Raw genomic sequence first — 25635 nt, forward strand, 5'->3', positions numbered from 1 at the left:
CGCCGCCCCGCCCCTCACGCTCCAGGACCCGCCCCCATCCCCTAGCTTCCGGGTCTCGGCACCTGGAGCCCCGCCTCCGACGTGTAGGCCCCACCCTCCTCCCGCGCTCCCGCCTGGCCTCCGCTGAGCCCCGCCCCCAGCCACTAAGCCCCGCCCCCAGCCCCAGTCGGGCTCGCGGGAGGGCCGGTTCCCAGAAGGCCCGCCCACGGCGCTCGCTGCTCGGCGCTCCTGCGTGCCGAAGGTCTCCTGCCCGCGACTTCTGGGCTTCTGGGCGCGGGTGGCGACGCCCAGGTGGAGGGTCGCCCCTAGCGCCCCTGCGGAGCGCGGGGACTCGCCATGGCCAGCCTGCCGGCTGTGAGGCAGGGCGTTGCCCCGCAGGACACCATGGAAAAGTACCAGGTGCCCGGGGCTGGCGCGGGCGGTAACGGCTCCTGCGCCCCGGCTTCCCTGAAGGGGTCGCGGGCGAGGACAGCCTTCCTCCCGCCCGGACCCTGCCTGGTGCCCGGCGGCCCGAGACCGGCTGTCACGGGGGACACTCTTCATAAGAACTTCACTAATCTGGGAACAATTTGGGGGTTCCAGTTCCTTCCCTTTGGGAGGGTTGTGTTGTTGTTGTTTTTTTGTTTTTTTGTTTTTGTTTTGTTTTTTTTTTTTTTAATAAGGAAGAACTTCCAAAATAGCAGTAAAGCAGATGTGTTTCTGGTGGCCTGAGCAGTTTAAAGTTATTTTTCAGAGAACGCATTAAGGAGAGCTGTGAGTGCACTTTACTGAGCCTAAGGGGGCTCCTGCGTGGCCCAGGCCGAGGGCTTGTGCTGCTCCTGACTTCATTCGCTGATAGGGTCAGGCTGCCCAGAGCTGCCTAGCAGGATCCTGGCTCTGCAAGGGCTCCCTGACAGGGTTCCCCCACCTCTCCTCTGGGCAGTGACTTCTCACCTTTCCCTAATTCTGTACTTCTCAGTAGCATCTGCCCCCTCCAGCCCACAGTCCCAGGACTCTACAGAGCTGTGCTGTGGTAGCTGTTGCTCTCTGGGCTGACTCCGTGCAGAACTTGGAGTTTCGATCCTATCTAGGCAGTTCTGCTCACTAGTGCCACGGCCACAGGCCCCCTGTGCCTCAGTTTCCTCCAGCATACACGTGGAGGTAACAGTCCTGCTGACTGCGAAGGTGCTCTGACCAGGAAGCACCTTCTGTCTGGATTCTCAGTTTGGGAGTGGATGAGTGGGCGGGGGCAAAGTGTGGGGAATGGAGAGGGTGGGTGTGCTCTCGCCTGCCTGTGTCCTTACAGGCCGGGAAGGAGCATGAGGTGTAACAGGGGCCTCAGAATTGGCCTCAGATCCACATGGCGCGCCAGCCCTGCCCCGCCCGGGGTGCGTGAGCGGGCCACCTGGGCTGGCCTGGGTGCACATGCCTGTAATCCCAGCGCTGGAGAGGCTGTAAACAGGAGGATCACTGCGAGTCCCAGCTGTGTAGTGAGACTCTGTAACAGACATATCAAGAAGAAAAGAGAAAAGACAGACTTGGCCTCAGAGAGACGGCACCCAGTGCGGGGCTGCGTGCTGCGTGCAGACCCAGCCCGTAGTGGGGTGGCACCAGGAGTCCGGTGCGTGCTGGTCCACGTGCAGGTGTGCTAACAGCCCTTCCTTGTAGACCTTGCAGGAGCTGAGTCCTGGTGCTCTTGGGGTGAACGTGGTGGTGGAGGAAATGAAAACCAAAGTCAAGCACGTGATCAAACAGGTCAGCGCTGAGCCCCAGACCCAAGCGGCGGGGAGGCCCTGGGGGAGTGCTCTTGCAAACCCTACTTGCCTGGATTAGAGAAAGGCTTTCCAGTGGGTGAGGCTGACCTGGCTGGGCAGATGCTTCCAGCCCATGTGCCTCGCCCCCCATGCATGCTGCAGAAGGAATGCTACTTTGCCACGCCAGCTGCAGCTCCTGTCATGTGCTCTGTCACTGTCCCATCATCACTGGCAAGCACAAAACAGGCTCCATTTTGCAGCCGCAGACTGTGAAGCTTGGGGTGCCCTATTGTGAGGGCTCCTTGGTTTCTGAGAGGATTTGAATTCTGGGGGACATGGTGCTTCTGTACCTGAACAATCGTCTGTTTTCTCAAAAGGGAGCCAGAGAGGGTGGGGACAAGGCATGGTCCCACAGGGATAAGGGCAGGACCGGACCAGCACAGGGTGGTGGGGTGCTGGTGGCGCGCAGCCTGTAGGGCACCCCTTGTGTCCCCAGGGCAGTGTCTGAAGGAGAGGAGCTGCTGGGGTAGTGTTGGGGACAGAGTGGCATCCAGGGCTGGCCTTGTAGGCAGGTGGGCGACGCTGGCAGCCGCTGCACTGCCAGGCCTCACAAGCCTCATGTCTGTGATGCTCAGCAGCCGGCCTGGATCCATGTCCACTTCCTGTTCTGTTGCTGGCCGGCGGGTCAGGGTCTAGCCAGCTGGATCACCGCCTCTGGCACTTATGGGTCTTTTGGTTTTATTTTATTATGTACTTGCTCAGGGTCTCACTGTGCAGCTGGGGCTCCTAGTGAGCCTCCTGTTTTCGGCCTTCCCAGCGCTGGGATTGCAGGCATGTGCTCCCACGCCCTCTCTCGGTGGCTGGGCTCAGCCTGCTGGGCGGCGGGGCCGGTGTGGCCTGTGGTGTGGGGAATCGAATCCTGGCCTCTGTGCTTGTCTAAACAGGCACTTAGTGTGCTGAGCCATCTCACTGACCCCAGAGAAGGATCTTTTGAAAAAGCTTTGTTTCTAAAAAAAAAAAAAATCTGAGGAGCCATGCAGGTGGAGCTCCTGTACCTTTCCAGCCTTTCTCCAAGCATCTCTGTGCTTCTTTGTTATTACAAAGATGGTGTGGTTGAAATCAGTAGCACACTTCCCCCGCCTGATGGTGAACATGCCCGGCGTCATCTGTCCCAGAGCTTCCTCTTCTGGTCTGATGGCTGTGTGGCCCCCTGTCCTGCGCCTGTGCTGAAGCTGGCCCTGCCTGTCCCCCCCTGAGGAATGAGCATTTAGCTTGTTCTCAGTTTTTCTCTAATATAAACAACTCTGATAAATGTTCCAGTGGTTTTCTTCTGTTGGGTGTGGTGGTACACACCTGTGATCCCAGTACTCAGGAGGCTGAGGCAGGAAGATTGCTGTGAGTTTGAAGCTAGCTTGGGCTACAAAGTGAGGGCAAGTCCAGCCAGAACTGCAGAGCAAGAACCTGTCTCAAAAAGACAAAAAAACCCGGTTTTCTTTGCTGAGCACCCCTCACACCCTGGTGATGATGATGGTGGTACTTAAGGCATTAATCTTACCCCTAAGTTACTGTGGACTGTGAACTAATTAGGCCTGCCGTCTCCCAAACAAGCGCACAGCAAGGCTTACCTCAGTGAGTCAAGGGGCATGACCTTAGGGCTCCAGGGGAATCCAGACACACTAACAACCCGAGACTCTCTGGAGGCTAAGACCAAGATCTTCTCTGGGCGGCCCCCATTTTTTGGTTAGCAAACAAAAGAGGGGATGCTGAAGAAGAGGGCAGCTCAAAGGCTTCTCCAAATAAGACATTCTGTTAATTTAGAGAACTGTTGTCTCCAGGAAGGTCCCCTCCCAGAAGTGAGGTGCCTGCAGGTACAGTCCTTGTGTAGGTGAGGTTGGAGCTGGCGTCCTCAGCGGCGCCTCAGCTTCACCAGCCACCACAGGCCTCAGCAGGACCAGCGACTCACAGAGCTTCACCTACGATGAGTCCGCTGCCCGTCTCAGGACAAGGGGCCTGGGCCTTGCACGGACTCACAAGCAAACGTGGAAAGCCAGCTGGTTGATTTTAAATCCTGATCATAGCCGCGTCATAGTGGTCTCCATCAGGTGGGGGTGGGGGTGATGCTGGTGCCGGTGGTGACAGCGCAGCGGTGGCCCCTTCACTGACCCGGTGCCCTGTGCCCCTGCAGGTGCAGTGCATTGACCATCATCACGCCAGCCAGGCCCTGGATGAGGTAACGACCGAGGCTTCCTCTGGAGGAGCGGGTGCGGCACGCAGGGACTCTGCTCTGTGCCCTGCGAGGGGGCAGGGTGGAGGGGTCCCGGATGGAGACCCAGCTCTCCCCGTCTCAGGGAGCACCCTGCCCTGGGGACCCAGGTGCTCAGGGGAGCTGCTGTCATGGTGTGTGAGCTGGTCCTCCAACAACTGACCAACTGACGGTGAAATGATTTTCTGTTTAGGGTTGGGTGTGGCAGGAGAGGGAAGACAGAGAGAGACAGAGGAGAGGGACAGAGAGTGAGAGAGACAGAGAGAGGAGAGAGAAGGAGGAGGGAGAGGGAGGGAGGGAAAGGGAAGGAGGGAGGGAGGGATGGAGAGAGAGGGAGGGAGAGGGAGGGAGGGAGGAGAGAGACAGGAGAGAGGGAGGGAGAGAGGAGAGGGAGGAGAGAGGAGAGAGGGAGGGAGGGAGGAGAGAGAGATAGGAGAGGGAGGGAGGGAGGGAGGAGAGAGAGAGGGAGCGAGAGAGATGGGAGAGAGACAGGAGAGAGCGAGAGAGAGGGAGGAGAGAGAGACAGGAGAGAGAGACAGGAGAGGGAGGGAGGGAGGGAGGGAGAGACAGACAAAGACAGGAAAGAGGAGAGAGCAAGAGTTTTTTCTTCAATTACAAAAAAGTACTTACTGTAAACTTTAGAAAATACAGATGAGAAAAAAAGAAAATGTTAATAACCCCTAACTACCATCCACATCTGACTAGCAGCCACGTTCTTACTTATCATAATGTAGTTAGCCATTTTTGTTGTCATTGTTGTTTTTGAGACAAGATCTCTCTTTAGCCGGGCTGGCCTCAACCTCACAGCGATCTGCGGCTCTAGCTTCCCGGGTGCTGGGATTGCAGCTTGTGCCGCCATGCCTTGCTGGCAGCTATCAATTTGACAGAGAGAGGTTCTGAGGCGTTTTCCTTTTGTGTGTGTGAGGTAATCGGACTTGAACCCTTGACCTGAGCTACACGCAATCTTTTGTTTTTTTTGTATCTGGGATCAAACTCAGGACCTTGCACTTGCCAGGCAGGTGTGTAAGCCACTGAGCTATCTCCCTGGCCCATAACTCAATCTTTTTTTATTTATGTATTTGGTACAGGGTCTCACTCCGCAGCTGGGATTCAGAATGATCCTCCTGTTTTCAGCCTCCCCAGCACTGGGATTGCAGGCATGCGCCGCTAGGCCCAGTCTCGGTGGCCGGCCAGCTTGCCCGGGGCGGGGCCGGTGCAGCATGTGGTGCCGGGAGCAAACCCTGGTCCCTGTGCTTGCCTAAGCAGGTGCTTGGTCAGCTGAGCTATCTCGCCAGCCCCAGTCTTTTTTTTCCTTTTTTTTAGTTTCTTTCTTTTTTTTTGGGGGGGGGGGTGGAACCAGGAATTGAACTCAGGCCCTTGTGCTTGCCAGGGAAGCGCTTATTCCACTGAGCCATCTCCCTGGCCTCCGGCCCCAATCTTTTTTAAGAACTTTATTTTTTTGGAGACAGGATCTTGCTAAGCTCCCCAGGCTGGCATCAAATTTGCCATCTTTCTGCCTCAGCCTCCCAAGGAGCTGGGAGTCCAGCTGTGTGCCCTGTGCCTGACCTGGGCAGGGCCCCTGGCCTTGCTGCTGTTGCATGGTTGAGCTGTGTGCTCTCCCTCCTGGTCCTGTAGCCTTTGTCTCTGCAGTTGCCACCTTTGTTCTTGCCGGCCTGTGTCTCTGGACGTGTCTGAGGGTGGACAGACACGTGGGCATGGGGTGTGGGAGGCCTGTGCCTCAGGGTCCCTGTCACGCCGCACACCCCACCCCGCTGCCCACGCTCCGGGGTGTCCATTCCGGATGCCTGACTGGGATGGCTTTGAAGCACTGTTGGGGGAGGGGAGCCGAGCGCTCTTGGTGCCCCCCACCCCTGCGTCAGCGCGTCTCCTCTTCAGCCAGGCCCGCTGGCTCCCCTCCTGCGCACCCCACCGGCTGGGAGGCTGAGTCCTGCTGTCCACTTTCCAGTTTGTTTGTTTCTTTCTTAAACTTTCTCTCCTTCCTTTTCTTTTTCTTTTTTGAGGCAGGGTCTCACTGTAGTTCAGGCTGGACTTGGAGTCACTGTGTAGCCCATGCTGGCCTTGAAGCCACAGTGACCCTCCTGCCTCAGCTTTCTGAGTGCTGGGGTTAGGCATGTGCACCACCACACCTATGCTTGGTTTTCTTGTCTTGCGGAGTTTTTTGGGCACAGAACGTGGGACGGGACGGGGAGATGGCTCAGTAGAATAAGTGCTTCCCTGGCAAGCGCAAGGGCCTGAGTTCAGTCCCCAGTTCTGGAAAAAAAACCCCATGGGACCTCAGCCCTGACTCTGGGCCTCTAGGCAGGTGTTGACCACCATCCCAGGGGACCCTGGCAGGTGTGGAGAGGTTACAGGTCTCCTCGCACAGCACAGCTGCGCATGTGCAGTCCTGCCTGGTGCCCTGCAGCTGCCCGCTGTGCCAGGCATGCTCCCTGAACTCCCCTCACTGTGCTCCACTCCACAGCTCATGCCGCTGCTGCAGCTCCGGCACCCCCACATCTCTGTCTACGAGGAGCTCTTCCAGATGTGGGACAATGAGGTGGGTCAGCAGGGTGTGCAGGCACCCAGTGGCAGTGACCCCCGGGGCCCTGCCTGGGCTGAGCACCTTGCTGTGGGCTCAGGCGCACTGTGCGGAGGGTGGAACCCAGAGGAAGGTGGCAGGGCCCACACGCCCACCCACGCTGTGGCCAGGCAGCAGCTGAGGCTGGGGTGCCCTGCAGTGTGGGGGCCACTCCCGGCTCAGCAGTCAGCCAAAGTCTGAGGAAGTCTGCCCTGGCAAGGGTTCAGCCCGTGGAGGGCGGCCCAGGAGCTACTGCCCTGATGGGCACCCAGCCCCAGCCCCTCATGCCTGAAGCTCCTGTGTGTCACCAGCCAGCTCCCCTTCCATCCTGGTGCCCCAGAAGACGCACGGGGCTGGAAGCGCCACTCTCCTGTCCTGGTGGGGCAGGGGCTCAGAGAGGGTGGGAGCCACCCAGGGCCACAAGGCTCTGCACAGCTGGCCTCGTCATGCAGGCTGTGGGACTTGTCGTCCTTACAAGGAACCAGAGACTCCGGATGGGACAGAGGCGGCAGGAGGGGTGCCGAGCAGGCCCTGGGAGGTGGAGGGGACATCTCACAGCACTGACCCCACCCGAGGCCTCTCGCAAGACAGTGCTGGGATGGGGCTCGCTGTGTGCAGCTCCGCACACGTCCCTAGCAGCCCGAGGAGCTAAGAGGACATTTCGGCATGGAGGGCGCCCTGGGTGGCCCTGGCCAGGGAGGCTCTGCGGAGAAGGGGTCAGAGCAGGTGGGGTGGCATGGCCAGCCCAGCCCAGGGGCAGCCAGTGCTGATGGAGCCCGGAGGGGGGTAGGGGGAACAGATGTCCAGCAGGCTGCCCCAAGGGCGATGCCGGCTAAGGGCCTGTGGCCTGCAGGTCTCCTCCACGTTCCTCTGCCTGGTGATGGAGTACAGCCCGGAGAGCTTCCAGGACGTCATTGAGGCAAAGAGGAAGGAGAAGGCTGTCGTTGACGCTCAGGTGGCACTTGTGGTCCCCTGCTCCAGAGGGCCTGGGAGGGCAGGTGCCCCAGCCTGGCTTGCATCCCCAAGTGTGTGCGACACACAGTGACAGCCACGCATGTGTGGGCTCCAGAGGCCCCAGGCAGTCGCTGCAGCTCAGCAGGCAGCGTGTGGTGCTGTGTCTGAGTGGCGGTCCCCACACGGCCCTGCGTGGCCCCCAGGGCTGCCCCGGCTGGCCTGCCCAGTGCCCACACTTGTTTCCATTGGTGTGAAACAAGTGCTGCTGTGATGGTTTCTTCTGTGCCTGTCTGGGCGTTTTGCCCATGTAAACAATTTAAATTTGTTTCTGATCTTTCGTTTGGTGCAGGGTCTCGATACGCAGCTTGGACTCATAGTGCTCCCCCGGTCTCGGCCTCCCCAGTGCTGGGATTACAGGCATGCGCCACCGCGCCTGGTTTCATTGGCCCGCACGGAATGTGGTACAGGGATCAAACCCTGTCCCTTGTGCTTGCCAGGCAGGCACTTAGACTGCCGAGCTGTCTCCCCAGCCCCCGTCTATGTAAACATTTAGGTGGGGTTTTTTTCCCCCTTATTGATGCCTAGTTCCTTTAAAAATTAAAAAAAAAATTTTTTTTTTAGGCACTAGGGATTGAACCCAGGGCCTTTGCACTCAGCTACATTTTTGGTCCTTTATAATTAAAAAAAAAAAAAATGTTTTGAGAGGGCTAGCCAAATAGCTCAGTGGATTAAAGTGCCTGCAAGCAGGCGCAGGGGCTGGGCTGTGGGTTCCATCCCTGGGCCTGCCGTGCTGGCCCTGCCCCCAGGGCTTGATGAGATGGTGATTTGAGACTGGTGTGGTGATGCAAGCCTGTAATTCCAGCACTTGGGAGGCTGTAAACAGAATCACTACGAGTCTGATCTAGCAGTGAGACCCTGAACACCCTGTAAACCCTTCCCTAAAAAATACAGAAAAAAAAAGGCATCACTAAGTCACTAAGTTGTAAGGCTGGGCTTGAGCATTCAGCCTTCCTGCCTTGGCCTCCCAGAAGGCTGGGGTCCCAGGCGTGCACCCAGCCTCCAGGCGTCCTCCTTGCACTCTGGACCCGAGTGTCAGGGTGTCTGCTGAGTCGCTTCCTTAATGGCGTCTTGTGACGGGCAAAGGTCTTAGAGGTGGTGAAGTCCGGTGATCGTGTCTGCCCTCTTCCGCCTGCGCTCCCAAGCTCCGTCTGCTTTCTTCTGGAAGCTGGGTTACTGTGCTTCCCCCTCGGGTCGAGGCCCTGCCCTGCGTGGCTCCTGTCTGCTTTTCTCTGAGCGCTTCTCTGGGGCTGTATGGCAGGCTCTGGCAGGAGCCTCAGAGGCAGCTCTGGGCATCTGCTACTGGTGGGGTGCAGTCCTGGGAGACACAGACATCCCAGCACCCGAGCCACTCTGGCTGGTGTGGCGCCTGTGGCGCCCAGCCTCCCTGACTCCTGGGTGGCCCAGAAACAGTGGCATGGGGTCTAGGGACTGCAGAGACATGCTGTCAACCCCTGCCCCAGGCACTAAGTGCAGCTAGGGTGTCACTTGGAGGGCTTCCTGAGCAACCTCTGCTGGGCTCTTTCACTGGAAGGACAGAAGGGCTTCTGAGTCTCTGGTTCCTAGCAGGGCCTCTACCTGAGTTCCCACAGTGTGGGGCAGTGTGGACCACAGAGAGGCTGCCCTGGGCACCCCGTGTCCCCAGCAGGCCGCTGCCCGCCCGGTCGCTGTGAGGGCCACCTGCCCACCCACACTGGCATCCGTGCTTCTCCCCAGTGGCTGCAGACCATGCTGGTCCAGGTGCTGGATGCGCTGGAGTACCTGCACCACCTGGACATCCTGCACAGGTGAGGCAGAGGGCTCCCGGCTGCGGGCCGTGGAAGTGCTGGACAGCGTGCACGTGGGTGGGCAGAGATGCTGCCCAGGGAGGGGGAGGGCTGGGGATGGCTGCAGTTCCGAACACGTGCATCTTAACTAAGGAAAAGAGAAAGCCCACTGGGCCCGGAGTGTGCACTCGTGGTCCCGTGTACCTCAGCAGTTATTACACAGTGTGACACGTGGCTGAGACCTCCCTGAGGGGCATGCGAAGCTACCTGCACCTTGCAGTTCTCCTGCCTCAGCCTCCCTGAGCGCTGGGGTTATAGGTGTGTGCTGCCACATGTGACTAGGAAACTGTTTATTAAGGGAGCTAAGTAGGGGCATTTTTGGAAAGAGGGGAGGGGTGTGGAATCAGGAGAAAGCCTGACCATGTGTGGCCCCTAAGAGGGGTCCTCAAGGCCACCCTGCAGCCCCAGGTGCCACCTCTGGGTTGCAGGAATCTTAAGCCCTCAAACATCATCCTGGTGGGCCAGAACCAGTGCAAGCTGCAGGACCTCAGCTGCCACGCGCTGATGACCCACCGAGCCAAGTGGAACGTCCGCGCGGAGGAAGGTGGCCAGAGCACCCCCGGGCTGGGAGAGGGGGCTGCAAGGGGTGGCCTTGGGCACTGTGGGTGGGCTGTGGCCACTGACCTCAGGTCAGAGAGACCCCGTGCCTGGGCCATAGCTGGGCGACAGTGCCACTGTGGGCTGGGTGCAGAGTCCAGCACGGAGAGGAGGAGCCCTGCGGAATGGGGAGCCTGCTGTGGTGCTCCTGAAACTGTTAGTCCTTGTTAGGGAAAAGAAGGCCCCAGAAGGAGACCGCGGTGGAGAACAGAGGGTCCCTGGGGTGGGCACTGGCCATGCATGCTGCTGTACCGAGGCCTGAAACGGCCAGGGAGGTGGTGGGGAGTGGAAGGGGAAGAGACGCAGGGAGGTGGGAGCTGGGCCTCAAGCCTGTGGGAGCTGTCCGGGCGGACAGAACGGCCAGGAGCAGGATTCCAGTAAGCAGAATGTCTTGGGTCACAGTGGCTGGCAGCACTGTCCTTGGTACCCAGAGGCTGGCTGGCTGGGTGGGTGGACGGATCTGCGGATGGGCAGATGCCAGGAGAGATGGACAGATGAATGGGTCCTAGTATGTATAGCTAGGTGCACAGTGGGACAGACGGACAGATGGACTGATGCGTACATGGATAGGTGCGTGGTAGAATGAATGGGTGAACAATCAGTGGTTGACAGGATATACGGGTGGGTGGGTTATAAGATGGATAGGTGGATGGTAGAACTGGTGGATGGCAGGATGGACGGTAGATAACATATGAATGGGTGGGTGGCAGGACAGCAGGATGGGTAGATGGACACAGGGATGGGTGGGGGTGGATGGACAGGTATGTACAAGTGGATGGATGGATGGATGGATGGATGGAAGGTGGAGAAGACACAGAAGCTTGGAGAAAAGCTGTTGGGCTGGGAAGTGGAGATCTAGAGAGGGAAGGGCTTCCCGAGGCCTGCGGAGGGCTGGCAGGCTGGCCTGAGGACCCTGCTCTGCTGGCTCTCTCTGGGGTTCAGGTGTATTACCAAGGGGAGCTGAAACTTTGCCCCAGGTTCCTGCATCTGGAAGGGGAGATACTGAGAGAGATGAGATTTGGGCCTTCTCAGCGCCTGTAGCCTTCGTGGGCATGGACACACACACCTGGGTAGGCTGGACACCCTCCCTGGCCAAGACCCAGGTGGAGGCCTTTCTCCTCCACAGCTTGCATCTCAGGCTGCTTGCAGGGGCCACAGGAAGGAAACAGAGCCAGGTCAGCATGGCTTGGTCTGGGTACATGCCCCTGAATGAATCCCCTTCGTGCCAACAGACCCCTGTAAGAAGTCGTGGATGGCCCCTGAAGCCCTCGATTTCTCCTTCAGCCAGAAGTCGGACATCTGGTCCCTGGGCTGCATCCTCCTCGACCTGGCCAGCTGCTCCTTTCTGAACGTGAGCAGCCTCCCACTCACATACCTTGCTCAGCTCTGCTGGGCTCTGCTGAGGACCCGGTAGCTGCAGGGTCACGCTCACCCCAGCATGCACATACCTCTGCCCTGGCTGACGGCCCAGGACCCTGCATCCAGGAGCCCTTGCTGGTGTTCTCGATGCCAGGAGCTGAGGCCTGGAGCTTGGGCATGAACCCACAGGTTGGAGGGGCCTGCTCTCCTGTCATCCTGGCAGGTGGCTTCTGTCTTGTCCCTACTGCATCGTGCTCCAGGACACGTGCTGGGCAGAGAGGAGGGGCAGGCAGCAGGGCAGGCCCACATGTGGCTGTGGAGCAGAGCCCTGCTGCAGAGAGAGGTAGGGATGCCAGGCTGAGAGCAGGGACTGCCCCCAGCCTCCTCCACACCTGGCACAAGTGTCTGGCTGGGCCCCAGCGTCACCTCCTCCTCCTCCCAGATCCCAGGCTGCACCTCTGAGAAGCACCCTGCCCTCCATCCCTGTGGAAGGCTCCAGGGGAACAAGGGCCAGAGGAGCCCCCCACACCAGTGCCCAGCACTGGTGACCTTGGGCACTGCTGCTTTCTGCGGAGTGGCCCTTTGCCCCTCTTGTAAGCTGGGTCCACACAGGACAGGGCAGGCTGTCCCCTGCCCCTCTCTGACCTATGTCATTCTCCACAGAGGAGCTCCTGCTCTTGTGGCCTCTGGCTGGCCGCTGGCCCCTTGGGGTTTCCTTGGTCCCATGCCTTCCCTGCCCGTGGCCAGGCCTACCACTCACCTGGTCAGAGAGACACAGCATGTGCTGTCCTCACAGGGTGTGGAGGCCATGTACCTGCGGAAGTCACTGCGCCAGCAGCCAGGTGGCCTGCGGGCCTTGCTGGAGACCGTGGCCGAGCGGGAGGTCCCCCTAGCGGACACCTTCTCGCTCCTCCTGCCTGCAATGCTGCAGATCAACCCCTCAGATCGGATCACAATCAAGTGAGCTGAGGGGCAGTTTGTAGTCTGACAGTTGCCTTCCAGTGTCCTTCTGCCCCAGCACAGTCGGGGCGCCAGTACTTCTGGACCACCAACACCATCCTGGTATCTGCGCGTGCCCATGGGCTGCGCCAGCGTGGCAGCTGGCGCCTGCACACCTGTGTGGGAGCAGCCACCAGGATGGGGCAGGGGTGTGGCCCAGGAACAAGTTTAAATGCTAATTTAAAATCAGATGTGAAAACCATTGGTCTTTGAACCAACCAGCTGTAAAAATCTGATTGTCTTTGTTTTTATGGAGAAAGTAGTCCTGCAGGCAAAAGCACCAGGACCCAGGGGTGACCTGCACCTCTGCAGAGGAGTCCTTGCAGGGGAGGTGCCAGGCCCTTGCTGGGCACTTGGGCATCCTGAGAGACACACCCAGACAGATCTCAGCTCAGGAGGCTGGTGCCCAGGAAGGACGAGCTGGGGCCAACCCGGAAGCAGCTGCCAGGGCCCCAGGAGGCGGCCAACTGTCTTTGCCCCTCTGCTAGGGATGTGATCCGCATCACCTTTGGGAAAGCCTCGCTCAAGTCCCCGAGCATCGCGCTGAGCCTGCACGGACTAGGGATACCTGAGGAGATCACCACCGTGCTGCTGGAAGGCAACATGGCCAGCATTCTAGGTGATGGTGGGGACAGAGGCAGGCGTTGGCAGCTGCCGTGGCCCAGTGCCCTATGTGGTTCTGGAAGGCCACGCCTGCCCCGTGCCTGTCTCAGTGGGCCTACTCCTCTCCCATGCCCTGCACAGTGGCCAGGCAGGCCCCACCAGTGACCCCTCCATCTCTGTGTGTTCCAAGTCCCAAGCCTGAGCCCGTGCTGTTGCTCCTGCACCCAGCTTGACCTGTGTGCCGGCCCTGCCCAGGTGGCGGCAGCACACACGCACCAGGGCTCAGGGCAGCCTCACAGACTTGGGCAAGAGCTGGGACAAGGCACCTGGCTCAATTTGTGGTCTGGGGATAAAAGCGCCATCTTGGGGCCTGGTGGTGTAGCTCCCAGGACGGGGCAGAACCTGCTTGGCTGGCCCTGAGCAGGTCCCCCATGCCCTACTGTCCCCTGCAGAGGTCATGCAGACCTTCTCCAGCCACCCTGAGGTGCAGCTCAGAGCCATGAAGAAGCTCATCTCCATGCCTGAGGACCAGCTCGGTAGGGGCCTCAGAGGCCTGGTTCTGTTCTCGGGAGGGCCTGGGGCCTATGCCACCTGCTCGGACAGCGCAGCATCGGCCGCTCCCTGCTGCCATGCCTGTGGGGGGGGGTCCCACCGATGTCCTCCATCCTGCTGTGCCCTCAGTGGGCCTCCGCATCTGTTCTTGGGGACAGCACCCTGCTGGACGCGCTGGAGATGTGCAGGCGGGCCTGAGTGCCTGTGGAGGGTGAGGCCCGGGCCCAGGCTGCACTTCCAGCCCCTGCAGGGACACACCGGCTCGCACGCAAGTCCCCGTGAATACCTTTTCTGCCTTCCTCCTGAACGTAATCTCCACGGTGAGCTGGTGATCCTCCTGCCTGAGCCTCCGAGCGCTGGGCTTACAGGCATGCACCACCGTGCCCCGGAGCCAGCCGTTTTCTCACTGGAGAAGTGCAGCTTGTGAGAGGAGGGACCTCGCTCCTGGGCTGCTGGGAGCACACGCCTGGCGTAGCCTGGCATGGGGTTGGCATCTCTGCTCTGAGCACTCGGGAGGCCGAGGCAGGATCTCTTGCATCCTAAGCCGCACAGGGAGAGCCTATTGTTTTGGTACAGGGATCGAACTCAGGATCTGGCGCTTGTCAGGCAGGCGCTGATGCCACTGAGCCATCTCCCCAGCCCAAGAGAGCCTGTTTCTTAAACAAAAAATATGGCAACTCTTGGGCTGACCGTGTCGCTTAGTGGCGAGTGCCTGCCCGCCAGGGTGAGGCCCTGGTTCTGTCTCCACCACTGCTAGGAAGAGAAAGATGCCTGGTCACGCAGGCCCCTGCCCTCTGCCCGCCCCAATTCCTGTGCCCCTGCAGCCTCTAGGCCTGGCTCCCCACACGTGTCCCCGCACCCTGCCTTCCAGGGCTGCCCTGGCCCTCCGAGCTGGTGGCGGTGGTGGTGGCCGCCATGGAGCAGCACCAGAGGCTCCTGGAGGTGCAGCTGTGCGCCTGCACCCTGCTGCTGCGCGTGCTGGGCCAAGGTGGGTGTGGCTGGCCCGAGCTGTGCCCCCAGGGGTCCACGCCAGCCCGGGGCCACTCCACGAGCCTGAAGGCGTGGGCTCCGGTGGCCCAGGGCAGGACAGGGTCCTCCCCGCTGACTTGGAGGTGGGCTGCGTCCCCAGCAGGCCTCTCACTGCCCAGCAGGGGACGGGACGCTGAGCTCTCAGCCAAGGAGCGGCCCCTACAGCTCTGGGTGGCAAGATCACTTAACTGACTTTGGTCAGGACTTGCTTTTCCAACTTTATTACTGAGGGTTCGATTTCCATGAACAGTTTAGGTTTTGTTTTGCTTTTTTGTAATGCCAGGACCTTTGTCCTCATGCGTGCTAGGCTAGGGCTATGCCAAAGAGCTGCAGGCTGACCCTGAATTGTGTTGTCTTTACTTTGGCCCACCGGCCCTAGCTGCTGGCTTGTGACACCAGTATGGGCCTGTGGTGTCACAGGGTGGCCGTGAGCAGGGGCACAGCCCTGGTGCCATGGCCGTGCCTTCTGCTGCCTGCCACGTGGCTGGGGCCAAGGTGGACCTGGGTTTCCTAACACCGGGTGGACATGCTGCCCCGACCTGGGCGTAGGGCACCCAGCCCTGGGCTGAACCCGGGCTTTCCTCTGGCCCGAGCAGCACTGGTGCGGGACACCGACACCAAGGTGTCCTGGGATGCCAGCTTCAGCTCCGTGCTGCTGAGTGTCATGCAGAGCCACCCTGACTCGACGCGGCTCATCGTCAAGGTTTACAACCTGCTCACCATGGTCTCCGACCACGGTGGGTGCCGCCCCGTGGGCAGGCTATGCCTAGGGCAGCCCGCTGCAGAGGCCCCAGCACCACCCCGTTGCTCCCAGATGTGGGGGCACAAGCCGTGTGCTGACATCCACTCCAGTCCCCACATTTCCACCCCTGCTGGGCTCTGACCTGCAGCCAGGAGGGGCCTGGGTGACAAGAGGTCACCAAGGGCTCAGCAGGGACAGTAATGTACAGTGTACCCCTCTCAGCCTGCTTGGCGCTCAGGGACCCCAGCCAGAGCACCCTGGCCCATGGAGACAGGGCAGGGCTGGCCCGGGGACACTCTGTCCACTCTACCCCGTGACTCGCTCCCTTTTGTGGAGCCCATCTGGGAAGAGGCATCAAGTAAGATAGCTGAGCCAGCCCAACACCGGGTAGCTCCCACTCCCTGCAAAAGGGCTGTGTCTCACAGGGAGGGCGGGGCCCCGAACTGGGTAGCCACAGTGGCTTGACCTGCCTCGTGGTGGGGTGGGCGGAGGCCCTGGAAATGGTAGCCCCCCATCTTTGGTTCTGCATGGACATGAGCTTGGTCTGGGGCAGGCAGGCGCCTGGGCACGTGGGTGGGTGAGGACCACGATGCCTGCAGCCGCAGCAGGCAAGGCAGGCTCCTGGAGGCCCCCTTCCCCCTGCAGAGCCAGCCTCCGAGCTGCTGCAGCAGGCCGGGCTGTGTGAACTCATCCTGCAGCACCTGACCAGCTTCTGCCAGGACCGGGAGGTCTGCCTCGGTGGCCTGGGCCTGCTCTGGGCCCTCTTGGTGGATGGTGAGGCTCCCTCCCTGTCCTCCCGCCGCAGCACGCAGAGCCCCATGGGGCAGCAAAGGGAAACAAGGGCAGGACGGGGACGTGGAGATACGGAGACACAGGCAGCTCTGCTCCGGGGGTCAGCTGGCCAGCTGGACGCCCCAGCCCGACCTCTGATCCAGAGCCAGGGAGCTGCCTCCTACCCACACCATCTTGCCCTCCAGTGGGCTTGGCGAGCCGGGAAACCCCAGCCCCTTGGCCGGCTGTCCCTTGATTGTAGGTTCGGGCTGTGGAGGTGTCCTCTCCTGTTGGGGTGGGGACAGGAATACAGCACGCACCCGAGCTCTGTGTCTGTTCTGGATCCAGCTGTCATCATGAACAGAGACCCCTTGAAGAAGTTACCGGCTATGGTTGTCCAGGTTTTAGACACCCACCCTGTGGACGTGGATGTGGCAGAGGCTGGCTGCGCAGTTCTCTGGCTGCTGTCCTTGCTGGGTGAGCAGCCAGGGCTTGGGAGTGGAAGGCAGCCCGCGGTAGGCTGGGGAGTGACCCGGCGCTGTGCCCCAGGCTGCATTCGGGAGGAGGAGCTGGAAAAGGTGGTGGTGCTGCTGCTGCGAAGCATCCGGCTGGGCCAGGGCAGGGTCCAGCTGGTGAACAACGCCTACCGGGGCCTGGCCAGCCTCGCAAAGGCATCTGGTAAGCTGGGGCTGAGGCCTCGGGGACACGTTCTGCCCGGGAGACAGTGTCATGGGATCAAGGGAGCAGGCCCAGGGGCAGACCGGGTGGAGCCCCCCACCTGACATTCAAGGCGCCTTGCCCTCAGGAGCCTCAGTTTCCCCTGGGGGAGGCCAAGGCTTTGCCCCGCACGTACCTCAGGAAGCCAGCACCCAGCACCTGAGCTGAGTGCCCCTGTGGGTCTTAGGGTCTTTGCTGCCTCTGTGCTGGGGGGTACACTTGGAAAAGGGAGGCAGCACCCCACTTCCTAACCACCCACACGGAGTGGGGACAGCCTGACCTCGGCTGCTCATGCCCACTCTGAACTCATCAGCCCATCTGGTGACACTGGGCTGAGGACCAGCCTGGGGCCATCTGTGAAGGCTCCCTCACTGCCCCTCAGAGCTGGCAGCCTTCCGGGTGGTGGTGCTGCAGGAGGGCAGCAGTGGCCTCAGCCTGCTGCAGGAGACCTACCAGCTCTACAGGGACGACCCCGAGGTGGCGGAGAACCTGTGCATGCTGCTGACCCACCTCGCCTCCTACAGTGAGGGGCCTGGAGTGGCAGCCTGCGGGAGAGCCCGGGGGAGGGGGGGCGGGGGCCCCATGGCAACTTCCACTCATCCAGCACCCACCTCTGCCTGTCCACACCCAGTGCTGCTCACTGAGGGTGACAGGCCGACCCCAGCATCCCAGGGCGGCACCGCCCACCGTCAGAGCCCTGTGGCCGCAGGGTCTGGGTCTCAGGGTCCCTCTACCCCCCCCGCAGAGGACATCTTGCCGGAGCTGGAGTACAGTGGCATCGGGGCCTTGGCGCAGGACATCCAGGACCGCTTCCCCTCCAGCCTGGTGAGTGCAGGCCGGAGCACCCCTGCCTCGGACGCCTGGAGCTGCACCCTCCCTGCTGGTCCTTACTCGTCCAGCCCCACGCGGGGCCAAAATCAGAGCTATGGAGTGGGCTGTCGGGACAAGCGACCTGCTCTTCTTTCCTCCAGGAGCTGGTTTCTTATGCAAAAAAAGTGCTCCTGAGCCTGGAGACGGCTGCGCAGCCCGGCCCTGGGGCCAGGGAGCTGCCTGGGGCAGCCTGCGGCCTCTCGGGGGACCGTCCTGCCCTGCCCTGAGGTGCCGTCCTTCCTGGCCCAGTGTAGGTATGGACAGAAGGGTCGCCCACTGCCCTCCGTGACTAGTACAGAGGCCCTGAGGCTGCTGCAGTGCATCCAAGTGCTGGCTGGGGGGGCTGACTGGCAGGGCCCCGAAGGTCCCGAGTGCAGGAAGAAGCCATACCTCCACAGTGCCCAGTGTTTATTTGTGTGCTGGGGATGAGACCCAGAGCCCTGCATATCCTGCGCAGGCCCACACCCCCCTCCTGTAGCACCTGGCTGCCTTTGTCAGTGTCGGCCTGGAGGGTCCCCACAGCAGGCAGATGGCTGGCTTGGGCTTCAGTCCCTGTCAGTGTAACGGCCACGCCACCCCAGCCCAGCCCAGCCCCTAGGCCCCGCCAGCATGTGCCTGGCTGGCCTGCTGGAGCCCACAGCCTTTCTGACCAGGGGAGGCACTGCTTCGGTGCCAGTGTCTGGGTGTTCTGGTGCAAGTCTCTGCTGGGTGCCCATCTGTGGCAACCCTGGGTCACCTGCAGTAAATGGAGGGCAGAGCCCGCCCCCACAAAGTCCCTCTCGAGGGTCCCGTAGCCTCAGCAAAGTCCAGTCCGCAGTGAGGCAGCTGCTGTACCAGTGGCTGCTGCAGGCACCTGGTCTGGGTCCCTGTGGTCTGGCACAGCCTATCCCCTCATCCATGATAAGAGGGCAAAGTGGCCTCGGGGCAGCTACCTGAGCACCAGGCCAACCCCCCCAGAGCTCATCAAAGCAACGGCAGCAGCTAGGTGTCCCTCTCCTGCACACCTGACCTGTTGGCCATGCCTGGGACACACACCTCGTGTCCTCTCCTGCACACCCGTCCCGTGGCTCATGCCCTGCACCCTCGGCCTTGAAAGCGGCTCGCCAGACGTGCTTCTTTTGGGAGACACTGGTCCCATGATCTGGTCCCATGCTGGGGGTGTCGAGGTGCCACCACAGGGCGGAGGGTGGGAACTATGTGTCCTCACTGCGGCGGTCCTGGGCACTGGCCGGGGGCCGCCTGTCCTGGGCCACGCTCTCCCAGTCCCTCTTCACCATGACATAGAGCCTCATTGCTGCCTGGGCGTCCTGGACCTAAAGGATAGGAAACCATGCTGGCTGTCAGCTGGGCCAGGCTGTCCCACGCACCTTTGCCCGTTTACAGGGAAGGGGCCAAGGGGAGGGCAGAGGCTGGCTCTGTCAGGTTCGCCAGGGGGCCTTCACGAGTGTGGCTGAGGGCTGGGGTCCAGCACTGGGCCTGAGTGGACAGGCAGAGAAAGCCCAAGGACCGCAGGCCGTGCACAGGTCCTGTGGTGGGGTGGGCCCAGCAGCACTCTTCATCTGCCTGTGGTTGTGCACCAGGGTCTGGTCCCGTGGGGCAGGGCTGAGGGGAGCATCTGTGTCCCCAGAGCCTGCTAGAGAGCCGTGACAGCAGGACAGAGCTTCCCTCTCCTGCCTTCCTGCGCACCCACAAGACTGCTCTCTTCAAAATCTCCACTTGCTCTGGGGCCTTCCGGAGACCCTGTGCTGGCGCCACACTCTGAACTCCGTGGAGCTAAATAAACTTCTCTGTGTGGACTACCCAGGCTCGAGTCTTTGGTCATCATAACAGAAAGCAGGCTGCCGCTGCCTCTAAATGGACTGGCGAACTTCTCCAGGTAATACGAGCTAGCCTTTTTTTTTTTGCGGAACCGGGGATTGAACTCAGGCCCTGGTGCTTGCCAGGCAAGCGTTTATTCTACTGAGCCATCTCCCCGTCCCCGAGCTAGCCTTTTGATGCGGTGCTTCTAAGACTTTAACCCTTCCTCACAGCCCTCAGGAGGCTGAGGCAGGAGTCCTGCTGGGAGTTCGACCAGCAGAGTTGGGCAACAAAGAGCTCAGGGCAGCATGAACTTGACAGTGAGACCCTGTCCAAAAAGACAAGAGAGGAAAAAAAAAAAAAAAGCTGCCCTGGCTACCAGGCACCGTCTGTGTCTGCCCTCGGGTGACACGGGCCTGGACTGCAGGGTCAGGGTCAAGGTAGTCCCAAGGCGGCCATCCCCATGCTCACCGAACAGTGCTCTTCCTGCTGGACTCTGACACCCAGGATCTTCTCACAAAGCAGCTTCAGAGATGGCCTGCTGCTCTGCAAGTGGGAGACGGCACGAGGCGCGCTGGGGCGGGGGGTGTCTGCGCCGAGAGCGGGGTTACCCAGCCCCACCCACCCGGCCAGCAGTCACACATGTCCCCACCAAGTGCAAGCCTCGGCGCCCCACACGGGGAGAGAAAGGCGCCCACGCCTGGCCTCCCCCTCAGCACTCCCTGGCGTCCTGCCCATGCTCCCAATGCTGGCCACCAATGGAGCTGCTTTTGCCTTTTGCTTTTTATGGGGCTGGGGAAGGAACCTGGGGGTTGTGCATGCAGGCCAGTGCTCCACGCGGAGCAGAACCCCAGCCTGCTTGTTAGGGTCCTTCTTCTAAAATTAATTTGGTAGAGGGTCTCGCTACGCAGCTTGACTCATAGCTCATGGTGACCCTCCTTTCTCAGCCTCCCCAGTGCTGGGATTACAAGCAGGCACCACCAGGCCCGGTTCTGGTGGCCAGCTTGGCAAGGGGCTGGCACGGCATGCAGCGCCAAGGATGGAGCCAGGCAGGTGCTTAGGCCAGAGCTGTCTCCCCAGCCCTTGTTAGATTCCTTTTATCTTTTTAGTCATTTGGGCTATTTCTTTTATATAGCAAACTAAAGACTGCAGATTGTGGGCTCTGAATGTACTCAGCACAGATCCGCAGGGCCTCAGTGCACAGCTCACACTCAGGATCCTCCTGTTTCCAGCCTGCCAAGAGCTGGGATCACAGGGCGCACCACCATGCCCAGTCCAGGTTCCTTTTAAAGGTGAAAGGACTAGACACAAATGCTTTCAAGGCTGAGGAGACAACTCAGCGGAGCAAGCACAAGGTCCTAAGTTCAAGTCCCAGTACCAAAAAATAAAATTAAGAACAAGTCAGGCATCCCAGAGCAGAAGGAAGCCCCTGGCCCACGCCCACGCTCCAAGTACCTTCACCTGCCGCTTGAAAGGCTTGTACTTCTGCGTGTCCCGGATCTTCCTCTTGGGATGATCAAGAAACAGCACCTGCAGGAAGGCGACCAGCATTTCCATCTTAATCGGGGCAGGAGGACCCCCTTTTGAAGTAACATCTTACAGAGGACCCCAGCATGTGCCCCTCCAGCAGGCGTGCACACACGGGGGGCGCTGCCAGCCTGACTCGCGGTGCGGTGCGGTGCGGCCTGAGAGCACTGCAGCAAGAAAATCTTGAAATCCAGGAGGTGGAGTCAGCTGACTGGACCAGCCGGTCCTGTGTGTGGGGAGTCAGGTTTCCACCGCTCACCCTGCAACCCCGGCCAGGCCCTCCAGACTCGCACGTGGCCTGCACAGGGGGTCACTGCAGGGGACACTGCCCTGGGGCCACCTCGGAAGGTGACTCAATGCATGAGTGGCGGGTGACTTTTGTTAGCTTTTAGTACTTAAACATTATCTTATTTTTGCTATCATCTTTTTGGGGTACTGTAGGCTGGATTATAAAGGGGACCCAGCCTGGCATGGCTGTCCAGGAACCCCATGATTATCCAGACCCCCGCTGAGGCCAGCCGTGAGCAAGGATCATGAGGGCTCGGGCAGGGACGAGGCAGCGGGCCTGTACCAAGGCTGCACTCGGGAACGCGGAGGCTCAGCTCCGTGACTGTCAGCAGCAGCCCTCAGGGCACCATACCGAGGTGGCCCGAGGAAGAGCAGAGGCAAGCTCTGCCCCCAGCGCCCTGGGTGGTGTCCCTGCTGCTCCCTCTCAACAGACTGTGCGGCGTGTGTCTGGCGACCCCCGAGCCCAGCATCAGAGCAGCACCCAGGCAGAGCTGGGCCGGTCGGGTGACACATGAGGGCTCTGCCAGTGTAAGCCACACAAGGTGACAGAGTCCCTAGAGAGGTCCCAGGGAGCTCCTCGGCCAGGCCCCTCCATTTGCGCTGGCACCGGAGCCCTGTGCCTGCCGTGGCCCCAGAACCAGCAGGAGCCACAGGGCACCATCGCGGGGGTACAGAACCATGAACCTCCAGAAGCCGCTCTGGAAACGGCACTGGGCACCGGCACGCAGCGCACCTTCAGGTCATTGTGCAGCGCGTGCCCCACCAGGATCCTGCCCTTCAGCATGGCTGCCACTTCACGCTGCACAACGCTGAGCTCCTTGCCTGAAAGTCAGAGAAAGGCAGGCGGTTCAGTCTGTGCATTGCTGCCATCAGAGGGAGGCCCCCAGGCTGGAGGCTGGCCACACCCAGCATGCGTGGGGCACCCGTGGTCCTCCCCATAGGGACACTCCACGGCCCCATCATGCCTACGGCATCTCTAACTCAGGTTAGAGCCCTCGGCGATCCTTCAGAGTCCTCAGAGTTGGGAGCTGAACTTTTTTTTTTTTGCGGAACTGGGGATTGAACTCAGGCCCTTGCGCTTGCCAGGGAAGCGCTTATTCCACTGAGCCACCTCCCCGGCCCTGGAGCTGAACTTCTGTAATTTTCCAAGTTGAGATAAAAACTGGCCCTCTGAGGGCATGGTGGTGCACGCCTGCCACCCCAGCACTCGAGGTGGAGGCAGGAGGATCACCGTGAGCTCAAGGCCAGCCTGGGCTACACAGTGAACCAGTCCAAAAGTAGCCTGAACTACACAGTAAGACATTATCTCAAAAAACCTTAAGCCCCCTCCCCTAAAAGCCAACCAGCCCTCACCCCTGGGCACTGGGGGGCACACTGTCCCAGACGCTGGCTCCACGTCATTGCAGACACCTTGGAAGGGTCCCAGAGCCACACTCACACCTGTGACTCCACCCAACCCAGGGCAGCGCTGAGGACACTGGCCTCCCTCACAGGACGGGGACCAAATCTTGGATCTGAGGGCTCCAGGGCTACCAGGCAGGCCACGGACCCAAGGCGTGATGGGCAGTTGTGTGGGACAGATTCTGAGCGGCCTGTCTAGGAGCATGTGGCGCCCCTCCCCACGCAGCACGTGGAGACCCGGCTGCTGCTTACGGGGCGGCCCTCTCCTGCCACCTTACAGACACCTCCCTGCCGGCCCACCCGTTAACAAGCTTCCTGACCCGCACTGTCACAGCCATGGGGACCCTGCTGGACCCTAAGCCAGACCAGGCCTCTCTGCTCACAACCTCCAGGGCTTCACAAGAGACCCTGTGGTCTGTCCAACAGCTTCCCACCTCGTTCCCAACACGCAGGACATAAAGGTGCAGTGGGCTGGGGTAAGTAGTGCTGGGACTCTAGGGGTGCTGGGTGTCCTCACAGAGGAAACACGGGCCCTGACCATGACTCCCAGGCCGGTGCCCACGCGCCGCGAATCGACACTGTACCCTGCTGGAGGTGCTCGGCCCGCACCCCGCTGATGGCTGTCCTGTAGTCCGTCACAGGCTCCGTCGGCTTGACGAACTTGTCGTATACGCACTTCCCATACTGGTTCACGAGCGACACGCGGGCAGCGATGCTGTCCTCCCCCTTGGGGCCCACGCCCACCATCTCGCAGTCCAAGGCCAAGGCTTTAGTCAGGCTGGGAACCAAAGCTCTGGGTAACAAACGCCGTAACGCCAAGCCAGACCCAGTGGGCAGAGTCCTGCGCCGCCCTTCGCAGTGCCACTCCACACACCCGAAGGGCAGCCGTGGCCCCCCAGAGCCTCACCCTGGAAGAGGCTGCTCCTAGCCCCGGCTGACCCTGCCTACCCGTCAAAGGCCTGCTCCTTCTCCAGGGAGACGCTGCTCTCGTTCTGCCCGAGCTGCCTCCTCGCTACCCTGGCTGCCTCTGGGCCCAAGGCAGCCTCAATGTCGACTGGGTCCACATCATCAAACCAGATGTCCTCCCTAAAACAGACAAGAGCAGCTGGCCACCAGGCCAGGCGCCCCTGCAAGCCCTGGCTCTGTGGTGCTGGTGGGCTCACAGGTGCCCACGGAGACAATCTTGGCCCTTCTGCGACTTTTCTTTTTACCTAGCCAACATGCTTGTCCTCCAAGATTTAAGCCACAGAGAAACAGGGAATGTAAGGCAAGAGCAAGCACCTCCCCGGGAGGCAGAGGGACGGCTGGCATCTGAGTGCGCTTAGGTGGTAACAGTTCACTATCAGATGATCAGGAAACACGAGGGCACCAGGGCCAAGAGGCGGACAGAGGCGCCATGGTGGTGCCTGTGCTGAGCGGCTCTCAGGTTCCTCCCGGCCAGCAGCAGACCCTCCTCTCCATGTGCTCCAGTCCCCTCACGCGGCTACAGAAGCATCTGTCGGTCTGTCTCCCACCTCAAGACAGAAGGGCCTTGCTGGCTGCTGTCCTGTCTGATGCCACACGGGGGCATGGACCCTGTGCCCACAGCCCTCTGCCACTGCCCTGAACGTCCAGGTGATGTGAAGCAGCCTCTGACACACAAGCGGCCGCCTCCAGCTGAGCTGGAGAAGGCCACAGGGAAGGCCACAGTTCCTGGCCTGGCCCACGCGAACAACCGTCACAGTGCCCACTGCGCATGCCCACCACGCAATCTCTGGGCTCCCCCGATGACCACACCAAGGCGCAGCCCGTGTCGGGAACCCGCCCTGGGCTACCTCACTGGCCAGACGCAGGCGCGGGATTTCCACTCGGGCTCTGCGGTGCCAGCACTCACTCACGCCGGGGCTTTGGCCGGTGCCCCGGGCGGGCCCGGCTGTGTGCCGAGGCAGGGTGAGCAGCCCGCTTTCTCTGGAGTTGATCTTAAACTCCTTCGCTCACAGCTCAGCCCTTGCCACGCCTACTCCACAGAAGAAGTATCACACAAGTAAGTGGAACAGCAGGCAGCATCTCGGCAGGGAGACCCAGGCGCGTGGCCTCTGCGGTGCAGGTGGTGGACGCCACGTGTGGCACCTGGGGTGTCCCCCGTCCCCAAAGGCCCAGGCAGAGTTGGCCAGTACTCACTCAGTGGGTGGGGCGGGGGCAGAGACCACAGCTGTACCCCCAGCTTTCCGCTTCTTGCGCTTGATGTCCCCGGGCTTCGTGAGGATGTTGCCGTTGGTCCTTTTTTGGGCTCCTTCCTGATGCTGGGTTCCACTGGCCTCTGTGGGAGGCACCGGCACCTTCCTGGCCCTCTTAGGCCCAGAGCGGGCAGATCCCCCCACAGCCCCCTGGAGTTTCTCTTGGGGTGGCTCATCTCTCTTCGACTGCTCTGAGGTCTCTTTTCTGTTCCGCTGGGCAGCTCGGGGCTGCTCTTTGGGATCCATCTGTGCGGCAGTAGGCTTTCCCAGGACCTGTGATTTTTGTTTCAGCAGCTAATTGAGTCCAAAATAAAATACAAGTCATGCTTTAATTTGGAAATGACACTAAACAGGTTGAAAGGACTTGCATGCATGCACACACACATACAGACGTGTGTCCACAACATTTACATGTACTTCCTATCGGCATCCTTGATACAATTCCCAACTGCTTTTTCTTACTGAAACACACAATTTTACACCTGCACCCGTGGTACGAACCCACGTGTCACCTCAGGGGCTGCTGAGTGGCTGAGCAATGCAGAGCGTGTCACCAGGGGCCCAAGGAACAGATGAGCAAACTGTGTCCAAGCGTTGGTTATTTTTGATGCTGGGAACTGAACTCTCGACCTCACGCTTGCAAGGCAGGCGCTGTGCCACTGAGCTATATCCCCAGCCCCGCAAGCATTGATTTTATTTATTTATTTATTTTTTAAAGAAACTTTTTAAAAATTATTTATTTATTTATTTTATTAC

The 25635-nt window shown here is 60.5% G+C and overlaps 2 protein-coding genes across 5 annotated transcripts in view; one reads left to right on the forward strand and one right to left on the reverse strand.

Annotated features, from left to right (window-relative positions):
* Positions 1-220: 220 nt before the first annotated feature.
* Stkld1 (serine/threonine kinase like domain containing 1) lies at positions 221-19446 on the forward strand. 3 transcript variants are annotated; one of them, XM_004640541.2, is made up of 20 exons: positions 221-399; positions 1648-1734; positions 3919-3963; positions 6479-6553; positions 7428-7529; positions 9302-9372; positions 9840-9955; positions 11241-11359; positions 12164-12327; positions 12855-12985; positions 13422-13505; positions 14393-14509; positions 15147-15287; positions 15938-16066; positions 16412-16540; positions 16613-16741; positions 17163-17303; positions 17526-17605; positions 17752-17900; positions 19278-19446. In XM_004640541.2, the coding sequence occupies exons 1-19, from the start codon at positions 337-339 to the stop codon at positions 17875-17877; spliced, it is 2049 nt and encodes a 682-aa protein (XP_004640598.1). In that variant the 5' UTR covers positions 221-336; the 3' UTR covers positions 17878-17900; positions 19278-19446. The 3 variants fall into 3 exon arrangements, with proteins under 3 accessions (XP_004640598.1, XP_023556188.1, XP_023556187.1); XM_023700420.1 differs by lacking the exon at positions 15147-15287; XM_023700419.1 differs by lacking the exon at positions 14393-14509.
* The window catches only part of Rexo4 (REX4 homolog, 3'-5' exonuclease), a 16362-nt gene continuing 8770 nt past the window's right edge, over positions 18044-25635 (reverse strand). The window contains exons 2-9 of one of the 2 annotated variants that reach the window (XM_012516733.2): positions 25510-25515; positions 24824-25173; positions 23612-23749; positions 23248-23441; positions 21996-22084; positions 20903-20977; positions 19919-19993; positions 18044-18963 (exon numbers count right to left, since the gene is read on the reverse strand). In XM_012516733.2, coding sequence (XP_012372187.1) covers positions 18844-18963; positions 19919-19993; positions 20903-20977; positions 21996-22084; positions 23248-23441; positions 23612-23749; positions 24824-25125 — 993 coding nt within the window. In that variant the 5' untranslated portion in view covers positions 25126-25173; positions 25510-25515 and the 3' untranslated portion in view covers positions 18044-18843. Of the gene's footprint in view, positions 18964-19918; positions 19994-20902; positions 20978-21995; positions 22085-23247; positions 23457-23611; positions 23750-24823; positions 25174-25509; positions 25516-25635 lie in introns of both variants that reach the window. The other variant, XM_023700423.1, reaches the window with a different exon arrangement.

This window comes from Octodon degus, unplaced genomic scaffold (assembly GCF_000260255.1).
Source record: "Octodon degus isolate 3935 unplaced genomic scaffold, OctDeg1.0 scaffold00123, whole genome shotgun sequence".
NCBI lineage: Eukaryota > Metazoa > Chordata > Mammalia > Rodentia > Octodontidae > Octodon > Octodon degus.